This window comes from Pecten maximus, chromosome 15 (genome assembly GCF_902652985.1).
Source record: "Pecten maximus chromosome 15, xPecMax1.1, whole genome shotgun sequence".
NCBI classification, from domain to species: domain Eukaryota; kingdom Metazoa; phylum Mollusca; class Bivalvia; order Pectinida; family Pectinidae; genus Pecten; species Pecten maximus.
This window is the reverse complement of record NC_047029.1, coordinates 27,694,347-27,718,924: the sequence shown is the minus strand read 5'-3', so window position 1 is coordinate 27,718,924 and position 24,578 is coordinate 27,694,347. Positions and strand designations below refer to the sequence as shown.

General features: G+C 36.2%; 1 protein-coding gene across 4 annotated transcripts in view; it reads left to right on the top strand.

Moving 5' to 3' along the window:
* Nucleotides 1-19,521, top strand: part of LOC117344208 (transmembrane protein 198-like) — a 61,557-nt gene extending 42,036 nt beyond the window's left edge. For 3 of the 4 annotated variants that reach the window (XM_033906871.1, XM_033906870.1, XM_033906872.1), the window contains exons 3-6: nt 11,835-12,141; nt 13,024-13,587; nt 15,915-16,045; nt 16,430-19,521. In XM_033906871.1, the coding sequence (XP_033762762.1) occupies nt 11,928-12,141; nt 13,024-13,587; nt 15,915-16,045; nt 16,430-16,549 (1,029 nt within the window). In that variant the 5' untranslated portion in view covers nt 11,835-11,927 and the 3' untranslated portion in view covers nt 16,550-19,521. Of the gene's footprint in view, nt 1-3,525; nt 3,643-11,834; nt 12,142-13,023; nt 13,588-15,914; nt 16,046-16,429 lie in introns of those variants that run through there. The other variant, XM_033906873.1, reaches the window with a different exon arrangement.
* The last annotated feature ends 5,057 nt before the right edge of the window (nt 19,522-24,578 follow it).

Here is a 24,578-nt window from a genome sequence, read left to right as displayed (position 1 = left end):
GCAAGATTCAAATTCAATTAAAAGTTAATTTAAATGAAGCAAAAACCTGCTTTTTCTATCTTAGACATGTAAATTTTGACCGAGATATATATATTACTTGAGTTTTCACTACAGAGCCAATCGGAAGACCTCACTAGATCACTTTGTTACATATATTATGATGTATAGGCTAATATTTCATGGAAGCACAAAGCCAGTTATGTAATAACTTAGTTTTCTCCACTCCTCTGTTCTAACGGAGGCTATTCCAATGAATTTGGATTAAGAAGGTGTTTCAAGAACTATTTATCAAGATGTTGCCCAGACCTTATAGACACAATGGGTATTGATGGGCAGGAGACGGCTGGGATACAGACATTATCTCATACTTTTAATACATTAAATGTTTTTGTTGCGGCCAATCTGGAGTTGATGACAATATAAATAATAGACTGTATGTTATAGACTATGATAAGGCAATCTGACGCCAACCAGTACTTAGTATCCATCCATCCTTATATTCTCGTATCAGAGCTCGGAACAATGTAAAAACACCTCAGGGCTTTTTCGGAAGCAATAGAAATTATTTCATATTTAATAGATCTAATACAAATTCCCGCTGTGGTTTACCTCTGAAAGTTTTCTTCCCAAATAACTAATTTTCTCGTCTATCAATTGAAGGTTCTTTTTTAAAGAGATCTGTTGATCACAGTTAAACTGCACCTTTGATATTGTTTTTAGCACAATGATAACTATAGGTAAAGAATTTCCTGGTATGTTGAAACGTTTTCTTTTCACAAAACTTGGGACATTGATTTCATATCTTTTAAGGCAAAAAATTGCATCTAGCCTAAGAAGTCTGCATTTACTTCAGGATACATTATCACATAGCAACCAGTCTCTAATTAGCATAGGCCGTTATATACTAATTTACAAATTAGGATTTTCTGCTCAGAGCAGGAAAATATCACCTGCACCACCAATTAAACCCAACATCTTCCAGTACGCTAAGAGCATGTATATAATTCTTGCTTATTTGTAGAGCCGTACCGTATTTATTCAGCAATAAGCCCAACCATTTATACTGCAGTTCAGTAAAAATGATATCAAGAGCTATTTCATTGCTCAGCAATAAGCCCACCCCTTACTTTGAGTCAATAAAAGCTAGTGAATTAACTTTTCTTGGCCCATTCCAGTTATATAGTTAGGGTATATCACTTTACATTACATTAGCCCACCCCTAACTTTGAGTCAATTAAAAAGCTTATGTATTGGGCGAGTGTAAACTTCCCTTCCCTGGTCCATTCCAGTTATAAAGGGTATTTCACTTTACATTACAGTATTTGACAATTAGCCCACCCCTTACTTTGAGTCAATTAAAAAGCTTAAGTATTGGGCAAGTGTAAAATTTTAGGGTTGATTGTATTGGGCGAGTGTAAACTTCCCTTCCCTGGTCCATTCCAGTTATAAAGGGTATGTCACTTTATATTTACAGTATTTATCCGACAATAACCCCACCGCCTGTCATTATAAGCATATATATACCTCTATCTGTTGCAGTCAATCCCACCCAATAGCTGAATTTGAATTAGAGATTATGTATGTATTGGTTCCTGGGGCTTATATTCATAAAAATCACAATGTTAGTATAATCCTACATTCACCCATCACAGGTCCCTTTAAAAAAAGTTAATAGTTTTATTGGCCTTTAGGCTTTGGCTATAATCAACATAAACAATTGAATATGTGATTCAGGCAAATTACAGCTTGTATATCAGGATGGACAAATCAGACATTTTTTCTTATAAGCTTAGAAGTAGTAACAATGAGAAATTTACAAAGATTATTCAATTCCTTCTTATTTTTAATGCAAGTAATTTGACTAACTTGATTATAATATCTATCAATGTAATTATAATGTTCCCATTGTAAAATGGACAAACAAAAATGAAATGTAATATTTGTCTTCTTTATCACTTAATGATCATTGTTCACATTTCTCAATGCTGTGGGATGTGGAAAGTCAACTGAATTTTTAATAAAGGTTGTCAAATTTAAATAGATTGGGAATTCAATAAGTTCTACTTATAATATGGACAGGTAGATATTCTCAATGACTGACTGTAATATATAATTATCACAATGAACGAGAGTTTTCATTTTTCTCCTCAAATATTCCAGGTACAGTTGAGATAGGACTTTTGTACATGTGGCTGCAGCCTGCTGTATTGCTAATTCTTGCACTTCAGTTCAACTTCCAACTGGAACCTTCATCTTTTCTGCCAACGCATGTGCCATCAGTTTGGCCCTCTACCATATTGATGAATACCACATTAAAAAGGCAATCATTTCTTCTGATTCACTATGTCTGTCCTTCAACGTTTAGCTGAGTTATGAGATCCTAAACAGTAAAGAACACTCATACAAAATCTTTATTTTTCAAATATCTCATATTGTAAAAGAATTGCAACATGGCTTTACTTTGGATTAAGAGCCAATGTCAGAATTAAAGGCAACAAAGTTGTTGACCAGGAAGCAAAAAATGCTTTAAATCTCCAACAAACAAATATCAAACTACCATATACTGATTTCAAATCTGTTATTTATGCTGCCATTCATCGTAAATGGCAGCAACGGCCTACGGTCAGTATACGTACCTGGCATTAACTGCCCCACGTAGGTTTCGAACTCGCAACCCAGAGTTGGAGGGCTAGTGATAAATTGTCGGGACACCTTAACCACTCGGCCACCGCGGCCCCTACTGATTTTGAATCGCCACCCACATATTTCATGTATTTGTTCATAGTAAGGTAGTAAATGAATCATCACGGCCCTAATTGATCACAGCTGTTGTTGAACAAACAAATCAAACTTCTTTACATGCAAGGGAGGTGAACTCATTAAATAAATGCCTTCTTAAGATTCAGTTAATTGTATACAAGGGTATGGTTGTGTCATACAGCGAAATGATTGAAAGTAAATATTAAGTTCTTGAGTTCATAAAGTTTATACTAACAAAGTGATTGCATATTTTATAAGTTCAGTACAGAAAACAGCTATTCCTAAACTAACATTTTATAAGTTCAGTACAGAAAACAGCTATTCCTAATCTTCTTTCAGAATTAATGCTGTCCTGTAACAGTACTTATGACTTAGAGAACCGCTCCACCTAATAGTCAAACAATCGGAGATTAATGTTGTGTCAGTGTACAAATATATACCTGCTGATTAAGATCGTTGGTGTAGATAAGCATAATACCTTTGTGTGTCGCCGAGAGAAGCCGCTGTGTACCTATAGGGTGCTGGTGGGTATAACGGTGAAGGGACATAGCACTACCGGGTGGTCTGGACCCGGGTCAGTGGCGGGTACCTTTATATCATTATAGATCTGTTTGTGACGGGTTGTTTAGGTAATGTTTGACACAAGTTTACCCTGGACAGATCCTGTACCGTTACTACAATACCAGTGGTACCACAACACATGTTTAATATACAGTATTAGGCAAGTCAGTTTGGTTCTGATAATCTGCAGGTTGTCATATACTGGAATATGATATAAACCCTAGCAAAGCATTTCAGGTAACCATTTCTTAAAATGTGCTGGATGATATTTTCTGTGGAATATGACTGATCAACAACAATCCAATTGGTATAAGAATTAAGGTCAGTATCATATTTATGTAACTGTTTCTAATATCTGATTTATGTACTATTTAGGTGACATTGATACGCCTTAATAATGACTAATAATATCATATTAATTGTCCAAGACATCCCATGGTTGTCATTGTCTGACGTTGTTGTCATCCGTTGCCCCATTTTAAGGCTTGCTATGTTATGGCGTCTGCCTTTATTTCTAAAAGCATCGCCAGGTTTGAAAAAATGTGAAACGTTCGACTGTTATGAAACAAGGTAAAACTTATCGCTCATGTTTGCTGGAAGGATTGGAAGTGGGGTGGGGGTCTTACTGTGGGAGGAAAACAGAGTCATGGGGTCGATACATGGCCTTGTACCTTTTCGTATCTGATCAGGTTATCAAACCATTACTGGTCTCATAGGTGAAAGACAAGTGCAATATTCACTACACCTTGGGGTCTAGATGTCATTTGCTGTCTCAATATTAGGCAAGTTTGGTTTAAATTATTTTCTCCGTAAGTCAACATCTCAGGTAGTCTTTTGTTGTCTGCTTGGAAGGTAACATGGATCGATGCACCATGACCTTTGCAGTCTCAAGCTCCTTTGTCAATTTTGTGTTTTTGTGGTACGTTTGTGGTATGATTTTGTATAGTCACGGTTGTCTTTAACTGTTGGGAAGAATCTAAATTGTTCACCCCTTGATGCACTCATTTTGCTGTACAACATTTTCCTCATTATAAACTTTTAACTTCTATGAAAAGTTTGATCAGATTTTTGTTTCATTATTATTTAGATTTTGTCTAAAACCTTAATAACAAAGGTTTAATTCATGGACCTCCCCGTATCATAAAAGTGTTTGAGAAATCATAACAAAGTCTTGATTGGAACAGGTGCTTAAATTTCCGGTGTAAACATTAATATCATATGAAGTCTTTACCACCACCAAGAAAGTGGGAAGAAATTGTTCTACCAAACTTTTGATTGTGTTAGTCTTAATCCATGGATAGCTGAGTTTATATACCAATATACTCCTTATACCACCACTTCAAGTGATGGATGGAAAATGTACATACACCCTACACTTAAGTCACACAGATTCTGCCTTGGAGCTCACACTTGGCACAGAGTGATGATAAAACACAGTTCCTCATTCCTGTGTGGTGTTTGGTGGTCTTGGATTACATCTTAAATGCTTATCTGCTAGGAAGATTCTGACACCATGGAATAGGTAACAAGAAAATGGCTTTTTCATATAATTTTGATAGGATCTTTTCAAATTAGTCTCTTGGTTTATAGAGGTTTGAGATAACATTTTAAGTATATATATATATAAATATGATTTTGAGTTCAGACTTCTACTGTATGGGATTCGGAAGTGAGAACACTTTTTGACATGTGTATGATGATGCCTTTATTAAAATTCATGCATTTCACTTCATATTTTATTGTCACGGTAGTCAAACTATTATTAAAGTTTGTCCAACACATGTAAGGTGTATATAGATACTTACGCTGTGTATCCTGTGTAATGTTTGATATACAGTTATACATTTTTGTATTTGTTTCATTTCCATGACAGAGATCAATATTTTTTTATTCATCCACTTAGGGTGAAACTGGGGATCAACATATATATGGTGTGAAAGAGAAATTCTACTTGACGGAGTCAATAGAAAAAAAAATCTATCAAATTGAAACAGACAGTCTTAAATACAAGTGATTAGTATTGTACCATGATGAAATATCATTGTTTTTAATTATGTTGTATTAAGTTTAACCATTATTTGCACCAGCATAGATATGTATACATGACATTTTGAATTAATGTATCAAACATGGAGGCCTGCGATAGCTCTGTATAAGGTAGAGCATCACAAGACAAATGCTGCCAGAATACCCAACCTCAGGTGTGAGGTTTAATTCCCATGCATTCTGACTCTGAATGGTTTCCATTCAAAGGAATTAAGCTTCATGATCATAACCATATTCTGTGCTATCATGCCTATATGCTAATAGACAAGACACTTGATTCACCCCAATTGTTCTTGATAACATGTGACAGGCAACCTGTATGTATTATTCCATGAGGTAGCCACCAGCTACTACAAAGCGACTCCACCTCAAAAAGGCCCTGGCTGTTGACAGAGCCATAAACCCAGAAAATAAAGAAACAATGTACATGTATCACAGGGCTTAAATAGTAAAGAATTAGACTTAGTTCTTCTATCATAAAACCAAAATAGATCTTTTGTATGCAATAGGAATTTGTATGTTTATGCTTGTGTCTGTTGATTGTCGTGTTGCTGTTGGCCTAGTGGAGTGTGATGATTTATAATGCTGTTACCTTATGTAAAGCCAGGAAAATGTGTTAAATCAAGTTAATGAGAAAACAACATTAAAATTAATTGCCAATTGCAATTATGAAATTGAAACTTACCTGTTCAAACAAAAATATCTGGAATAATATGTTCCAAGTTGGAAGGTCATTCTGACCTTGAACACTTCCTGACGCAGGAGATTGGATGATGCTACTGAGAAAACAAGGTGTTATTGACATCAGTAGGAAAGTCTCACACTTCCCATCGGAATACTGCCAACCAGAAAATGTATCAACAAAGGTCATCATTTCTTATATAATGTCTGTTTGAATAAACGTGTTGATGCTGTACCTCTATAAACACTGACAATATTGCAATAGACACTATTTTTGAAGGACTGCAACGTCTGCAAAACAAAGGAATAAAAAATGAAAATCATTGGAACACATATAATTGGTAGTGCTCCAAGTTAGTCGTTTTTTAATTACATGTATTTTTACAGTAATTGACTTTACAGCCATTGGCACAGGATAATTACCCCGTCAAGATGATGTAAGCTGATGGTTGTTACCTTCATTCAGTCAGATTTTTATGGATAATCTAAAACAAATGTTGAGATTCTGTTTGAGTGTTATCCTTACTGTATTGTCATTGTCTACCACAGTTGTTATAATCTATAACAGAGTATATTTCTAGAAAATATCAAGAATAACAATTTTTCCTAGCTGACATAATTACGCCCCCACACCCCACAATAATGTAAGTACCAATCTCTCCATGTTTATGATTCAATTTTAACCCAATACCTGGTAATAAGCCCAGGCATGTCAGTTGTAATTTTAAAAGTAAGTTAAATAAGCTTTAATTATTATACCCCCGCAACGAAGTTAGGGGGGTATACTGGAATCAGGTTGTCTGTCCGTCCGTTCGTACGGCCATCCGGCCGTCCGTCTGTCTGTAGACGCATTTTGTCCTGACAACTCCTCCTAAACCGCTAGGCCGATTCCAATGAAACTTAACATACATATTAATGATCATGTGTAGATGTGCATGCCACTTTCTTTTTCTCAAAATTATGGTTGCTATGGCAACTGGTCACTATAAACAGGTTTTCTGATAAGAACCATAACTTTAACATTGTCCAGACAACTCCTCCTAAACCGAAGGGGGGGGGGGGGGGGGGGGGGGGGGGGTGCTTAATAATAAGAATAAAAAAATGTATGTCAAGTGTCAATTTGAACGGATCCTGATCTGACTCTGCATTGTTATCAAAATAACAAGCCAACAAAAATTTGTATGTATAAATATCATCAACTTCACCCCTCCCCCCTCTCACTCCCGTCCCATACCCCCTCACAACTCCATGGACGTACCCCCACACACCCCACCCTACTCCCATTGACCCTACCCCCACACACCCCATCCTACCCCCATGGAACCTACCCCAACACACCCCATCCTACCCCCATGGACCCTACCCCCACACACCCCACCCTACCCCCACCCTACCCCCATGGACCCTATCCCCACACACCCCACCCTAGTCCCATGGACCCTACCCCCACACACCCCACCCTACCCCCATGGACCCTACCCCCACACACCCCACCCTACCCCCATGGACCCTACCCCCACACACCCCACCCTACCCCCATGGACCCTATCCCCACACACCCCACCCTACTCCCATGGACCCTACCTCAACACACCCCACCCTACTCCCATGGACCCTACCCCCACCCTACCCCCATGGACCCTATCCCCACACACCCCACCCTAGTCCCATGGACCCTACCCCCACACACCCCACCCTACTCCCATGGACCCTACCCCCACACACCCCACCCTACCCCCATGGAACCTACCCCCACACACCCCACCCTACTCCCATGGACCCTACCCCCACACACCCCACCCTACTTCCATGGACCCTACCCCCACCCTACCCCCATGGACCCTATCCCCACACACCCCACCCTAGTCCCATGGACCCTACCCCCACACACCCCAACCTACTCCCATGGACCCTACCCCCACACACCCCAACCTACTCCCATGGACCCTACCCCCACACACCCCACCCAACTCCCATGGACCCTACCCCCACACACCCCACCCTACTCCCATGGACCCTACGTATACCCCACACACTCCACCCTATACTCCCATGCACTTCACCTCTCCTTCAACCAAGAAAGCTGTTCAGAAGCCCGATTCTATACAGTCTACAACATAAATGGCAATTAGCTGAGGAAAATTTATCATTATGTTGATAATATAAGATATTGGTGTGTTTATTGCCGAGGGAGAAAAATAAACAAATATTCATTATAAGACAATGATAACAGGCCAGCTCGGTACAGGATCCACTACAGCAGAGTTGGCACTGCTTGTCTACAGACACTTGTGGTGTAAGACTGATATTATTGGTGTTCACTGTGATTAAGCTGACAGTAATCTCTTACTATATACATGATATAGGTAAGCACAAGAGTACTGTATGTAAATGCTGAGGTTGCAGCTGTGCATTTGGCTGTCCTCATGCTGTTGTTTAGAATACTACAGTATTTTGGGATAACTCCAGAATGCAGCTGTGTATTCTATGGATTTAGGGATAATTGAGCTTGCTGTTCCTCAGGATATTGTAAACATATTTATTTTGGTGCACCCAAATTTTAGAACAAATCTGAATTAAAAAGATAATTGTGCCATGACAATAGAGTAGGTATTTGAGACTTACTCAACAGTTGTGTATTCTGTTGATTAAGGTATATGACTATGTCAGCTGTCTGTGTGCTCATAATGACTCAATCTTGCTAGTTGCTCGGTTTGATATTTCGACAGCAGTTTTTCTTCATAACCTATGTGTATTTCATATATGAAGTATGTCACGGTAATTTACAGCCCCTAAATGATTTACAGGTATTATGTAAGATGTGAATCAATATCAAACCAAACAAGAATCATTTAAATAATTTCATAGAAATAATTCATACTTTATTAATATCTGTACAAATCAATTCATATAAGAAGGTACCATACTTATCTGCAATATGCCTTTGCCCACAAATATTTGGAAGCCTCTTTCTTCAATTTTTTCAGAAACATTGATTTCAAATCGATTTTAATTAGCTAAAAGTGATTCACAAATAAGCCCTCGGCAAACTTTATTAATCTAAACTTTTACACAAGGAATTCGAAAGGTAGCTTAAATTTGAGGATAAATATGGTATCCTCAAAATCAGCAAAAATTAATGTCCATGAAAATTAAGAATTCCACAGTATGAATCATTTGTGTGTATAAACATCTATTAGTATCATGATAGTATGCTGCTGATGATAACTTGCCACATTCCTCAGATGATCAACTGAGACATAACACTACACACCGCACTACATAAACCTCAACATCAACAGGCTGGATCTGAGGTGGTGTGTGGAACTGTTTATATAGCTAGCTCAGATTGTCGAGGTTTCTGTAATTAAAAGTGTGGCAATATATATATATATACACGATGCTGCTGCACTTGTAAACCACAGTCATTGATGCTGAAGTTGATGGAGGCTTCGTACCTGTACATATATACAATGTATATACAGATGTGTTTGAACATCATAAGTAATATGATTAACTGATTACTCCAATGGGCATCAACAGGATTTGGGACAACTCTGAAGGAGTCGAATATCAAGACACAGAAATGACTTAGGTAGTGTATTTGTGATTTTTCAGGATTAGATAAAGACAGAGGTTTGGTTGCAGGTTGAAAGTCCTTATTTGAATTAGTCCTCGCCTGGTGACACTAGGATAGTACTGTCATAATAAGGGTCAGACGATTAGATGAAAGGCAAAGAACATTTACATATTTTTTGTGCAATTCTCACAGGAGGACTTGATTAAGAAATAGAGGATCAACGTGCACATGTATCTTGATGTAGATTCCTAAGGATTGAAACGCTAAGCCAGCTGTGTATTAAACAATTTTTTATCCCCACACGACAAAGTCGAGGAGGTAATATAACATTCCATTCATGAAACGTGTCACTTTCTTTCACAAGGACCTTTCGGGAGGTAAAGTGCTGCATACAGAAAATGGGAATTGTGCTCCAATATATACAGAGTTATTGCCCTTTGTTTGGCTGACATAACTTCAAGTCTCAGGGCATATGTAAGCTCTCACCTTTAGCTATATATGTATATCCAAAGTGTGTGAGTATATTTTTAGATGCTTGTAATGGCATTTAACAACTTCAAGACTCACTAGTTATAATGTGCATTTAAACAATTTTACACAGTTGAAAGACTACAGAGAAAAAAAATATCAGACTTTCCTTTGTTTTGTATGTTTGTTTGCTATGATATGTCCAAGAAATGTGGTACAATTAAAACATTCTTTTTCAGGGCTTGCTTTGTAGAATATAAAGCAATTGTAATAGGACAAATTCCCAATCCATTCACAGCCCATGATCTTATTTATATTTCAAGTCCCGAAGTGTAGAACAGCTCCAGTGGAAATTACTCAAAACTCTGAACACGTTAGGCCTGGAGACATGAAAAACCAATTGCACTTGTATACTCATAAAAAGATATTACATTGTTACTGCATTAAACCCCATACAAACCTCACACTTTCACATAACAAGACATTTATGTGTTTGATTGTTTCTGTCTGAGTATTAACTAATACCAGCCTATTGATGTCTGCCAAACCCTGTGTTTATCTTTGAGGAGCATGAATCTAATATGACCTCAGAAAGGCTAAAAGCATTAACACAGATGTATAGTCTTTGTGGGATTAATATATATGTATATTGTTCAGCTGCTTTGTCTTGGATGAAACACAAAGGAAAATTCATTAAGACGTTAAACTTACATGACTAATCTAATGAAAACGGAAACACAATCATAATTTCTTTTGTTGAAAATTGGATGAATCATTTGAACAAAAAATAATTTACAAGGAAAACCCATCATACGTATCAAGTGTTTCTGAATCATTTATTTCATAATTCTTTTAGAAATCTATGAAATTGTACGCCTTTGACTGGATTTATGTTACCGGTACTATCTTTTTCCATATATAATAAAATGTTTTGTAGAAAAGACAGACAATTTATCAATTATGTGAACACGTTGTCATTATATATACATACAGTACATACAATGTATATATATAATTATTTATATATGGTATAAAATCTAGTTACCTGAGGACACTTCTTCTTGATAGGTAAAAGCACAAGCAATTACATGTTCTAACTAAAGTAATCTTGTATAACATTGTCTATATGATAAGTCTTGGAGTAACAATTTAGATGATGATTGATCTAAGAGGAAGTCGAAGATAATTAAGTCTATAGAGTTACATTTTAGATCATGTACCCAAGACCTGGAAGTCTATGATCAGTCTAGGGTTACATTTGAGATCACCTAAGAGGAAGTTTATGATCATATATGCAGTCTAGGAGTAACATTTGAGATCACCAGAGGAAGAGTCTACTTCTCACTGGTTGCGTACAGCTAGACAAAACAAATATATCGCTTATATAAAATACAGGTGATTGTGATGGCACATTGGCCTTTGTTTATGATGGAGCTGTGTTGTGTTTCCTTAAACAGATAGCAATCATCTTTACAGTGTTTTAATACCTACAGTGTCAGTATTGAGTCTCAGATTGATTTGAGAAATTTTAAGAAAAACGGGAAAGAAATGTAAAAGGAGCGTGCCGTGTGTGGCATGTAGTGTTAAATAGGTCCCCGTCACTCAGCCGACAAATACGCAGTGACCTGGGTTCGATTCCTGTAGGCAGTGCAGGGCAGAAATGAGTTGCTTGTGGTCATTCACACATCAGATTCACAAATGTATGCAAAACTTTAAAATCTGTTTTCTTGTTTTTCAGATTGAAGACATTTTTCCTGTGATGGCTATGGATCATAATTAGCTGTGATAAATATACCAGTGTGTTCAACAAAACCAGATATAAATATTCAATATGGCCGCCAGTGGGTTTATCAAGGGCAGGCAACTGCTGCAGTCAACAGAGATTGAGTATGGCAACCAGCCACCTAACACAACTGTTGTTGTTCCGGAAGGTTCGACATTATCATCACACCTGTCATGTGATCAAATAGACTATCATTACGACATCGCTATTAGTGTGATTTGTGCCATGTGTTTCGTATTTGGAATTATTTACACATTCTTTGGTAAGTACACATTTCATATATATCTTTGAAATTATCAACTCATAATTTACAACATTTATATTTATCAGTTAGAAAAGGTAAGCGACTATGCTGTACATAATCGTAATCCATTATTTAAATCTAGTCTGAATGTACATTGGAAACATTTCATCGGTTCTGCTCTAATTGGCTTTGCCTACCATGATGAGGCTATTAAATATCATTAAGTACCAACCCAAAGATGCCCCTAGTCACTATGGAACTAGTGTTACAGTATTTATCAGACAATAAGAGTAAATTAAATGCAATATTCAAGTATGAAGGGTATCAATTTTATTAGGTCACCTGGGACAGGTCTTAGTAGCCTAGTATTCTATTTGCATTTTGTCCCTTGTCAGCTGTCATGCATCCAGAAACAATGTACCTGTTTGACTTCTTCTCAATAACCAAGAGGCCCAGGGTCCAATCTCTCCCAGCGTGCATTACAGTTCGTTTCATGAAGGGAACCGCAATGCACTCTGGGAGAGATTGGCCAAGGGTCATGATATTTGGGCAGTGGCATGTTGAGATAATTGTTACAAAGTTTATTCAAATAAGAAAACCTTTATCTGCTCTCAAGGTCAATGGTGAAATGTGTTAAAAGCAAGGCATTATTTATTGGTATACGTCATAACACAGGTGACTTCTTGTTTATCATATACCTTGAAACATTGATTCCTGTACATATACAACGCGAAAACCATAAGTTCCCAAAAGTGGCAACGTGATGATGACACCAAAGAAATGTCCATGTTCTTGTACATATATGTGCTTTATAGATTTTATTTAACCATGTACAATACAGTATTGCAAACTTTAGTTATATATACAAATATATCTATGATATTTTACTATCTGTTACAGGTTACCGATTCTTCAAGGCCATTATGTTCCTGACAGGGTTTATATTCAGTGCTGTACTGGTGTATGTGATATTGTCTGAACACCAAATCTTACCGTTATTGGGAAACATTGGGGTCGCCGTGGGAGCTGGAATTTTGTGTGGAATTATAACCATGCTTGTGCAATATGTTGGACTATTTCTTACTGGCTTCCATTTGGGAGTATCTGTAAGCATAGCCGCTCTGATAGTCCTGGAGTTCTTCTATCACCCAGAAACAATTTGGATTCCAATTGGTATTTTGTCGGCCATGGGACTACTTTTCGCAATTTTGACCTTGAAATTTCAAAAATCCTTCACAATTTTGGGGACTAGTGTTTTTGGAGGTGCTTTGATGGTTGCCTGCCTGGACTATTTCATCGAAAAGTTCATGATTCTGATATTTTCGTGGGAGCGAGTGAAGGGAGTTAACTCTGAACCAATTTGTTGGTACAGTTGGGTGATTCTCGGTTGTTGGCCTTTCTGTTTTGTGGTAGGAAGTATAACGCAATGGAAAATTACAGGGCAGGGATACGACCACAGAGAGGGTGAGTTGGTTTGTAGTACATGTCTGATGAAAAATTGGAAATATCCAAAGCTGCATTTTTAGCCCACCATCATCAGATGGTGGGCTATTCAAATCGCCCTGCGTCCGTGGTCCGTCGTCCGTCCGTCCGTCCGTCCGTCCGTCCCTCCGTCCCTCCGTCCCTCCGTCCGTAAACAATTCTTGTTATCGCTATTTCTCAGAAAGTACTGAAAGGATCTTTCTCAAATTTCATATGTAGGTTCCCCTTGGTGCCTAGTTATGCATATTGCATTTTGAGACCAATCGGAAAACAAAATGGCCGACAGGCAGCCATCTTGGATTTTGACAATTGAAGTTTGTTATCGCTATTTCTCAGAAAGTACTGAAAGGATCTTTCTCAAATTTCATATGTAGGTTCCCCTTGGTGCCTAGTTATGCATATTGCATTTTTAGACCAATCGGAAAACAAAATGGCCGACAGGCAGCCATCTTGGATTTTGACAATTGAAGTTTGTTATCTCTATTTCTGAGAAAGTACTGAAGGGATCTTTCTCAAATTTCATATGAAGATTCCCCTTGGTGCCTAGTTATGCATATTGCGTTTTGAGACCAATCGGATAACAACATGGCCGACAGGCAGCCATCTTGGATTTTGACAATTGAAGTTTGTTATCGCTATTTTTGAGAAAGTACTGAATGGATCTTTCTCAAATTTCATATGTAGGTTCCCCTTGGTGCCTAGTTATGCATATTGCATTTTGAGACCAATCGGCAAACAAAATGGCCGACAGGCAGCCATCTTGGATTTTGACAATTGAAGTTTGTTATCGCTATTTCTGAGAAAGTACTGAATGGATCTTTCTCAAATTTCATATAAAGGTTCCCCTTGGTGCCTAGTTATGCATATTGCGTTTTGAGACCAATCGGATAACAACATGGCCGACAGGCAGCCATCTTGGATTTTGACAATTGAAGTTTGTTATCTCTGCTTTTGAGAAAGTACTGAAGGGATCTTTCTGAAATTTCATATGTAGGTTCCCCTTGGTGCCTAGTTATGCATATTGCGATTTGAGACCAATCAGAAAACAACATGGCCGACAGGCAGCCATCTTGGATTTTGACAATTGATGTTTGTTATCACTATTTCTAAGAAAGTACTGAAGGGATCTTTCTGAAATTTCATATGTAAGTTTCCCTTGGTGCCTAGTTATGCATATTGCGATTTGAGACCAATCGGAAAACAACATGGCCGACAGGCAGCCATCTTGGATTTTGACAATTGATGTTTGTTATCACTATTTCTAAGAAAGTACTGAAGGGATCTTTCTGAAATTTCATATGTAAGTTTCCCCTGGTGCCTAGTTATGCATATTGCGATTTGAGACCAATCGGAAAACAACATGGCCGACAGGCAGCCATCTTGGATTTTGACAATTGATGTTTGTTATCACTATTTCTGAGAAAGTACTAAATGGATCTTTCTCAAATTTCATATGAAGGTTCCCCTTGGTGCCTAGTTATGCATATTGCGTTTTTAGACCAATCGGATAACAACATGGCCGACAGGCAGCCATCTTGGATTTTGACAATTGAAGTTTGTTATCGCTATTTCTGAGAAAGTACTGAAGGGATCTTTCTGAAATTTCATATGTAGATTTCCCTTGGTGCCTAGTTATGCATATTGCGATTTGAGACCAATCTGAAAACAACATGGCCGACAGGCAGCCATCTTGGATTTTGACAATTGATGTTTGTTATCACTATTTCTGAGAAAGTACTGAATGGATCTTTCTGAAATTTCATATGTAGGTTTCCCTTGGTGCCTAGTTATGCATATTGCGTTTTGAAACCAATCTGAAAACAACATGGCCGACAGGCAGCCATCTTGGATTTTGACAATTGAAGTTTATTATCGCTATTTCTGAGAAAGTACTGAAGGGATCTTTCTCAAATTTCATAAGTAGGTTCCCCTTGGTCACTTGCATTGCATTTTTGGACCAGTCTGTCCGGAAAACAACCTGGCAAACAACCTGGCAAACAAACAGCCACTATCGTTAAATCTCAAATTTCTTATATAGCTAGCATGCATACAGTCGAAAAATCTTTTTATAATCTAAGTCAAGTAATATTTGTCCCTGTGACCCCGATAGATCTCTGAATCTTAATATTCGATGCAAACAAAAAACACTGCATAATTGATACATTGTATGAATGTTGATAAAGTTTTACTGTAACTGATGAGAAACACTCATTTATTTCAGTTATATGTTTATATTTAATTACACATAATTCATAATCTTTTAGTTGTTGCTCTCAATCTTAGATCTTTATATTTGTGATACTTTGTAGCTGGACAGAACCGGCGAATGAAGAAGGTGAATCTCCAGAGAGTAAGACAACGTCAGAAACATGAAACTCAACATTCTCGGTACCGTCACCTATATCAGACCCGTAGACTCACAGGCGACGTCATAACACAGGTAAATAACCTTAATATAGTAACGATCGAGTGACGTCATAACATAGATAAATACCTCAATGCAGTAACGAGTGACGTCATAACACAGGCTAATACCTCAATACAGTAACGGGTGACATCATAACATAGGTAAATACCTCAATACAGTAACGAGTGACGTCATAACACAGGTCAATACCTCAATACAGTAACGAGTGACGTCATAACACAGGTCAATACCTCAATACAGTAACGAGTGGCATCATAACACAGGTAAATAGCTCAATACAGTAACGAGTGACCCAGGACGATGTAAATACGATGTAATTGTATTTTGAGCTAATTAAGATGGAATTGTACAAAATATTTTTGGGTGTTGTGTATCTGTTTATTCCTCTGTTTACAGGGATATCTGTCATCAGAACACCAGAAGCTGTCCCCATCCACAAAACATCAGACCATCATTCCTACAGAACATACGCCAGAACTGGAGAGTACAAACACCACACTGACACAGATTCCTTGAGATACTTACTTCCCAAGGTCCTCTGCTTTCCTCTCCATGGCACAGAGGACAAGGAAAGGAGAAACTCAACTTTTTATACATTTAAACTCTGGGTATCTGCTTCCAGCATTCCTTGACTTTGTTATACCGCCAATCATCAGGCTCGCTTTTAAGTGTTTACATCTGCTTCAAGTGTTTTAAATCAATTCATCCTGGTCACCTGTATGTTCAGGGAGATCATTTGTATGTTATACACAAAATGCATCATGATCGCTTGTTTTTTATGGTCATCTGAATGTTTGAATTAGCTGTAATTCCTCATGGCCATCAGTATGTTTTTATATACATATAGTCCTGGTATCTCATTGTGATGTCTAGTAAATTTAACTTCAACAAAAATATTTAATTATACATGATTATAACATGTATGATTTAATTGCTTAGTATTTGTTTACTTTGCTTGTTGGAATTCCTTTGTGTTAAAAGCAGACTTTATATTAAAGTATATAACAGAAAGTTTAAGATATTTGAGATCTTTCTCAACACAAAATGATGAATTCTTTGTAATGTAAAGGAGATATTTTTGTGGGCTCAATTTGCGTGTTTTTTTTTTTTTTTTTTAACATACCATCTGTGTTGATACTTGATTTCACAAATATACGGTCGAAATCAACTTTAAAATTAAAACAGTTTTTAAGAAGCAAAATCACTCTCTCTAAATAATGGGGATAGATTGTATACAAGAAACAATTGCTAAAGACATATTTTTGACCTAAATTCCTGGGCCCAGTTGTTCAAAAGGTGATTAGCTTATAATCACTTGATTAGTGAATATCTCATTTCTCCTTTACTTCAAAACCTAAGTGTGTGCTTGTGTGAAACAGGCAGGTAGGAAGAGAATGACAAGTGTTGCCGTTTCATGAAATTTGGTAAAGTTTGTTTTACCAGAAATGATTTAATCAGGATTTCAAAATTGTTGTTAAACCGTGTTTAGCCTAATCACCCTATGAACAACCTGTCCCTGGTGTAATTCACATATTTTTTTTATTGTATCCACAAAGTAAACAAAAATGGAAACACCACAAAAATTAATAATTTCACAGTATATATGTATTTTTTGGGTGTAGGAAGAAATCTCTGGGCTCTGCAGGGTAGATATCTCAATATAATTTGTACTGGTAATTTCTTTGCCTATACAGTGTAAACTTAATTAAAAGGAAAGCATAATAGTGCTTGAAAAGTTAATATGTTTTGAAGTACATGTATGTGTGTTAAATTCACATTCGGGGTGGTATCAGAATTACAATGACTGAGACTCCTACCAATTAATTTTTTGCTTTTATCAAAATTACTTAGATAACCTCACATTTTAGGTGTTTTTTTTAAAGTTTTAACAGTTTATAGTAACAATAAATCTGGAGCACCAATGATATTCATCACATACATAATAAAGAAACTGAAGAAAATAGGAAATTATAATTTAACATAATTCATTGAGCACAAAAAATGCTAAAATCTGACAACCACTAAAATATTTACTTACAGAATTACCATGTTTATCATGTAATAAGCCAAAGGGGACAATGAATAGTCTAGGAAGTAAGGAATGGGCTCAATGTAGATAGGACAATGGAATGGCGTCCAATAGGGTTTTACCAATCTGCTATAGACATAGGTATAATTACCAGTCATCGGCTTATTGCTAGATAAATACTGTGCGACCTTACTTCTTCTCTTAAACTTTCGAGAATTATTTTGGAAGAGGAGTACCTTTACACCGAGATATATAATTATGGTAGATTGTCCCTCTAGTTCTGTGCAATATAGACCAGTATTATATCATATACTTTGTGATTCGTTTGGTTTGTTTTACTGAAGATTTGTGATTATTTGTATGGAAGCTGCCATCAAGATAGATGGAATATTACAAAATTCAGTTAAATTTTAGTTTATTATACTGTGTTGTATCTTATATGTAAGACTAATTTTTTTTTTTTTTTAATTATTAATGATTATTGTTGACTAAAAACAATCTAAAAGGATTTTTTTTTTAACCATTTTGCAATTCATGTTCTTAGTGAATACCAATAAGGTATTCTAATGTGGTTTTTTACTTTTCTTTATTTCCTGTTGTGGAAAGTATTTAGGATGAGATATACAATACAAAATGTAAACTGAAATTTGTGCATAATACATTGTAACTGTCTTACTGTTTTTCCCTTTTTTACTGCCAATATTTGTACTTTCTTTATGGTGAATTGCATGTGCTATTTTTCAGAATATATATTTGGCAATAGTATAATTTTTTATTTGATCATTGACTGTTTAACTGCTAGTTAAATAGTTGCAATTTCATAAGATCTCCATATCCATCTGTTCTCATTTGCAAAATATCAACTCGTTTGTTTCATTGTTTCCACAGGTGAGAAAGGAATTCATATTAATATATAGTGAACTCTTCAAATTTAGTAATTTTGAAGTAGATTTGAAAAAAAAATAAACAAATATTTTTCTATGGATATAAAAAATTGACAACATATACAAGTAAGTGTTCTAAGGGAGGTAACCCCTCTTGTTCAAAATTTAGATTCAACCGTTCCAGGTTTGGAAAAAAAATCTCCTGAGAGATAAAACAATATTTGTTTATAAGAGATTTAAATGTTGTTCACATGGTTGAATGATATGCAAAGATTGTAAGGTTAAACTTGTGGCACATAGGAGCCAAAATCTCCATTTGAAAAACGTCCCCTCAATATTGTCTGAGCTATATATACACATGTATAGAGATGCACAACAGGCCACGTTATATGTATACAGTATAGAGTTATTGTTGAAAGAGAATTAATTTTATATGTATATTTAATTACACTTGTAGACAGGAAGTTCATGAAAGTACGAGAGGTTTGTGTGTTTATATGGGTAAAGAAAGCATCTTTAACTTAAGCAAGTTGCCACTTCAATTGTTATGTAAATAAAATGTTTTCTGAAATACATATTATTGTTTTGATGGTTCCTTCATTTCCTTTCAGTGATAGAATGGTTTGAAATTTTGGTAATAATTAATGTACTAAAAAGTCACATTTTTGTGGGGCTCAAATTTCAGACCAACCAGAAAAATAACAATACATGTACTTGGTCAGGACCATCTCGGGATCATTTCAGGCAAGTTTGAGCTGAATCCAACTGGTGGCACTTGAGACGAAGTTTTGAATAGTCTAAAGAAAACCATGATTTCGCAATCATGTAACAAAACAACCACCATAGCTGCAGTGTAAAAGTTTTTATGAGGCCAAATCTTAACCAACACTTTGTCAGCTTCCCATCCTTAACATCCCCACTAACTTCCAGCTCAATGGCACCAGTCGAAGTAGAGAAGATCTTTCTAATGTGTTTTTAAAGATGGCAGCCATCTTTGATTTCTGAGCGACAGGGAAAAAAAAACACTTGGTAAGTTTCCCATCCTTAATTTCCCCACTAATTTCCAGCTCAATGGGTAAGTTTCCCATCCTTAATTTCCCCACTAATTTCCAGCTCAATGGCACCAGTGGAACTAGAAAGGAAGTCTATAATGTGTTTTTCAAAATGGTGGCCATCTTGGATTTCGTGAAAATAACAATACTTGGTCAGATCCATTTCGGGATCATTTCAGGCAAGTTTGAGCAGAATCCCACTGGTAGAACTTGAAATAGTGTGACATGTGAAAAGTTTACGCACATTACACAGCGGACATCGACGGACAAAGCACAATGACTAGTTCATCTTGGTCCTTCGGGTCAGATGAGCTAAAAACCCACAGGAAACTCATTTTAATTGAAGATTTATTGATTTTTGGATTAACATAACAGAACTGATAGCTGCACCTACATGTATAGTACTTCCAGCATACATACATACATGTCCTCGCAACCACAGGGGTTTGACACACATTCCATACCTACAAGCTGTATGTGTATTATAAGTGTACCTTGTACATATGGTGACATTTATGGGCTGTGGGTCTAGGAGTTTGTATGAAGTCCCTGTGCTCACATATATGACATCCAATACACAAACATGTCTCCTTATATATATAGAGGTAACAAAACAGATCACAGGATCCGATGCCTTTGAGTATAGGCTGTTCTCATTGTCATAGCAATCCTTTAAGATAATCTCCTCAGTATGAAGGTACATCACAAAATAAAACAATAAATTACCCAATAATAAATATACAGTATTTATCCTAGAACTACAGTATCGAACAGTGGAGAATGCTGACACCATCAACACCTTTAAATTTTCTGTTTCAGTGTCCTTTCTATGACAACTCTAAAAAAAATCACCTTTTATTAGGTATAAAACTAGAAACAAGAAATATCTTTTAAAAAGATAAACGGCATAGTTTTAATGCTTGTGGTTATAATGTAAAACTGCAGGTGAAATAAATTAACGAACTAATGCGTTTCAGCATGGATAACAAAATTATATCAGTTTTAATCATTTTTGGTGATAATAAGACTGCAATTGAATCAGGAATATAATTTTATTGATGTATCATTTTAATAGATTCACTTATTCAGCTTGCATTCAATCTTAACTTTGTTTCGTCTTTAACTGCATATCTGCATTTTGCATTTACCGCTACATTGACCAATCACACACTTCATCTTGACCAGTAACACCACATTTCATGTCATATCCGGGGCAAAAAGAAAATTACACGGCTATGCCGAAAAATATTGTTTCGAGATGACTACATGTAGCTGTCAGCTGTTTTGTTTTTTGTGTGTTAAGGTACGAAGATAAACCAACATATAAAATTTGGCAAACAATGAACTTCATAAAAACCCATTAAGGCTAGCACTTCTGGCCTCTGTTTTGTCTTAGTCAAAAAAAGACATTATTACACTTCCACATGAGGAAAACACTGTAGTAATGAAATCAAAAGAATGATTAAAGAGTTATTTCCCTTGACTAGTTTAAAATTATTCCCCTGAAAGACTAGATTAAGAGTTATTTCCCTTGAATAACAAAGTAGCATTCATCAATATTTGCGGTCTCCGTTTCAAACAACTAGCAGTTTTTTCGAGGATAATAGATTTAATAACAATACAGATTTCTCCGGGACTTAAACATACATGTACCTCAGGCACCTATATATGCAGCTGGAACACCAATCTTCTTTTTCAATTTATAACATAGTGGCCATTAATCTGCACAAGTATCCACAGCTGGACCCTGAACATGCTGCCTCAAACCAAGGACCAGTAAATGTCCCAGTTTAACAGTTGAATATTATTGCTTGTTGTCCATGTTTATACCAATATTTTTATTTACATCATAAATTAATAAATACAAAATTTTGTTAGAATTGGCCTAAAATCTATGGGTCAGTATGTTTTATATAACAGCAGGTTGTGGCACATATCCCTATCCTATAGTCCACAATAGACATATGGACCACTAGGTGTGCAGGCATTCATGCTTTGCTCTCCTTTATATTACATGGGAACTTAATTCATTCATCCTGATTCCAGTTAATCTATAACATCTTATTAGTGAAACCTTATTGAAAAGGAAGGTATCAGGGATTCTATGTTAACACTGTCAATGATTTCACTAATTTGTCACGGATTTGAAGAACAAGGTCTTACAGCATTAGCTTTCATTTAAATAATTGTGAAAGTCATCAACATCATCATCACTTTCCTGAACCTCAGAGTCCCATAATTTATTTATCACACCCTGTCCATCGGATTCCAAAGAAGACTTTCTTCGACTCTTAAAATATTTACAAAAGAATTTCTTCACACATAATATTCCAAGAGAGGAAACAAACATCCAGCTTAGAGTTCTCTGAAAATAACGTTCCTTGCGGTCCAGATTTTCCCAAGTCTCCATTATGACCCAGAGGCCAAAGGTCACCAATATAGAGGTCACCTTATAGACAGAAGGCATTAACAACATAACAACATGGCTGATACATTTCATCACATGAAAACATGTAGGTAGAAGATACCAGAAAATCTCTTTGATAAATCTATATAAATCTGTTCCTAATTCAAAAATGAAACTTTTCAAAAGTGACATTTTGTTCTTGTTTTTAACTGCTAATATAAACAAAACTCAAATAAATTCACTTCAAGAAATGTTTGCAATATATAAAAGATGGTAAATGAAAATAGTGGTAGATATGATAGAAAATATTTAAAATACAAGAAAGGTAAATTCTGCAAAATGCCACATTGAAAAGTCTCTTGTGATTATTGTATCATGTGATTATGAACATGATGGCACACAGCACTGATTGACAATGTTTTTTTCTGATCATGATGTGAATATTGATGTCCTCATCCAATTAATGTATCTTCAATAAACACAAATGCTGAAGATGAACATGATTTTGTGTCCTTAATGATTGACAATGCCCTCTCAAACATAAACATGATGAATCTGTTTCATAGTTTTGTTTGGGCAAGCCACCAGCTGCTACATTCTCCTTTGTCCCTAAAGTCCAGTAGATCCAGTCAATCATCATTGAGAGTATTTATTACAGTTTAGTGTATCATGAAGAATTTCAGCTCATTTCCTCCTATAATGAGAAGAAAAAACTAAATACAGTGAGTATGAAGTTAATGGTCAAATTAATTAAGTAATTAATAATGTGTTTGGAATCTGTTGGAAAGTCACAGTGGCTAGATTATTGGTTCAATTGATCAATGACATATCATCAATTGTGTGATCGTATATGGTCAATATGGTCAATGTCAGTGACTCACAATATTACAGTATTACAGATCTGCTCACAAGAACATAATGGGATGTTGCTTGATTTTACATTTATTACTTATACATGCTTTCATTCCTTTGAGGGGCCGCTGGGTTGCGAGTTCGAAACCTACGTGGGGCAGTTGCAATGTACTGACGGTAGGCCGGTGGTTTTTCTCCAAGTATTCCGGCTCTCCTCCACCTCCAAACATTGCAAGTCCTTAAATGACCCTGGCTGTTAATAGGACGTTAAACAGAACAAACCAAACAAACCAAATCATTTCTTTGTTTATGTCATACATTGTTACAAATACATTTTTTCTGACCTTATCCTTATCAAAGAAAGAAATTCACAATAAGTTTAAGTTTATTTTGTTTAATGTCCTATTAACCGCCAGGGTAATTTAAGGACGTGCCAGGTTTTTTGAGGTGGAGGAAAGCCGGAGTACCCGGAGAAAAACCACCGGCCTACGGTCAGTACCTGGCAACTGCCCCACATAGGTTTCAAACTTAAAACCCAGAGGTGGAGGGCTAGCGATAAAGTGTTGGGACACCTAAACCACTCGGCTACCGTGGCCCCTCACAATAACTGATTTTAAATTTTACCATATAAAGTAAATATACCTGCTTAAAAAATAATGGATTGTGAATCTATGATAATGAATTGATAATATTCATCATTAGATCTAGACCTAGCTGAAGTTTAAATTAAAAGTGTACAAAAAATAAATATGGTGTCTAGACCTTTTACTTCTGATCTATTAAGTATTTATCTCCAGGTTGTTGAATTTGGCCAGTTCTATTTTTAAGTAACACAACGTTATTTTGAATATGCCATTTCCATTGTTTTATATCCAGTCCCAGTGAATGGTAATTTTGAAAGTATTGTGAAAAAGTTCAGTGTTGAATATATACCATTAGATAATTACTTTGATCAAAATGTCATCATAATTGCATTTTTATCGTGATTTAAGATGTATTTGGAGTTAACTCTATGTGATATAAGTTTTATGATTAAATAGTACTTTCCAGTCTTAAAAAAATCTATATAACCTATAGCTACAACACCTATTCCCTTCTTCAAGGTCTTTTGAAACACAACACACCGCATTTAATTCATCCATGACCTAGCTTGCACAAAATTCCAATACAAGCACGCAAACAGACATTATCATAATGGACTTTGCCACAGCCTTCGACAAAGTCCCACACAAAAGACTTCAGTACAAACTCAAAAGCTATAGGATAACAGGGAACCCACTCGCATGGATTACAGACTTTCTAACACACCGCACCCCAACAG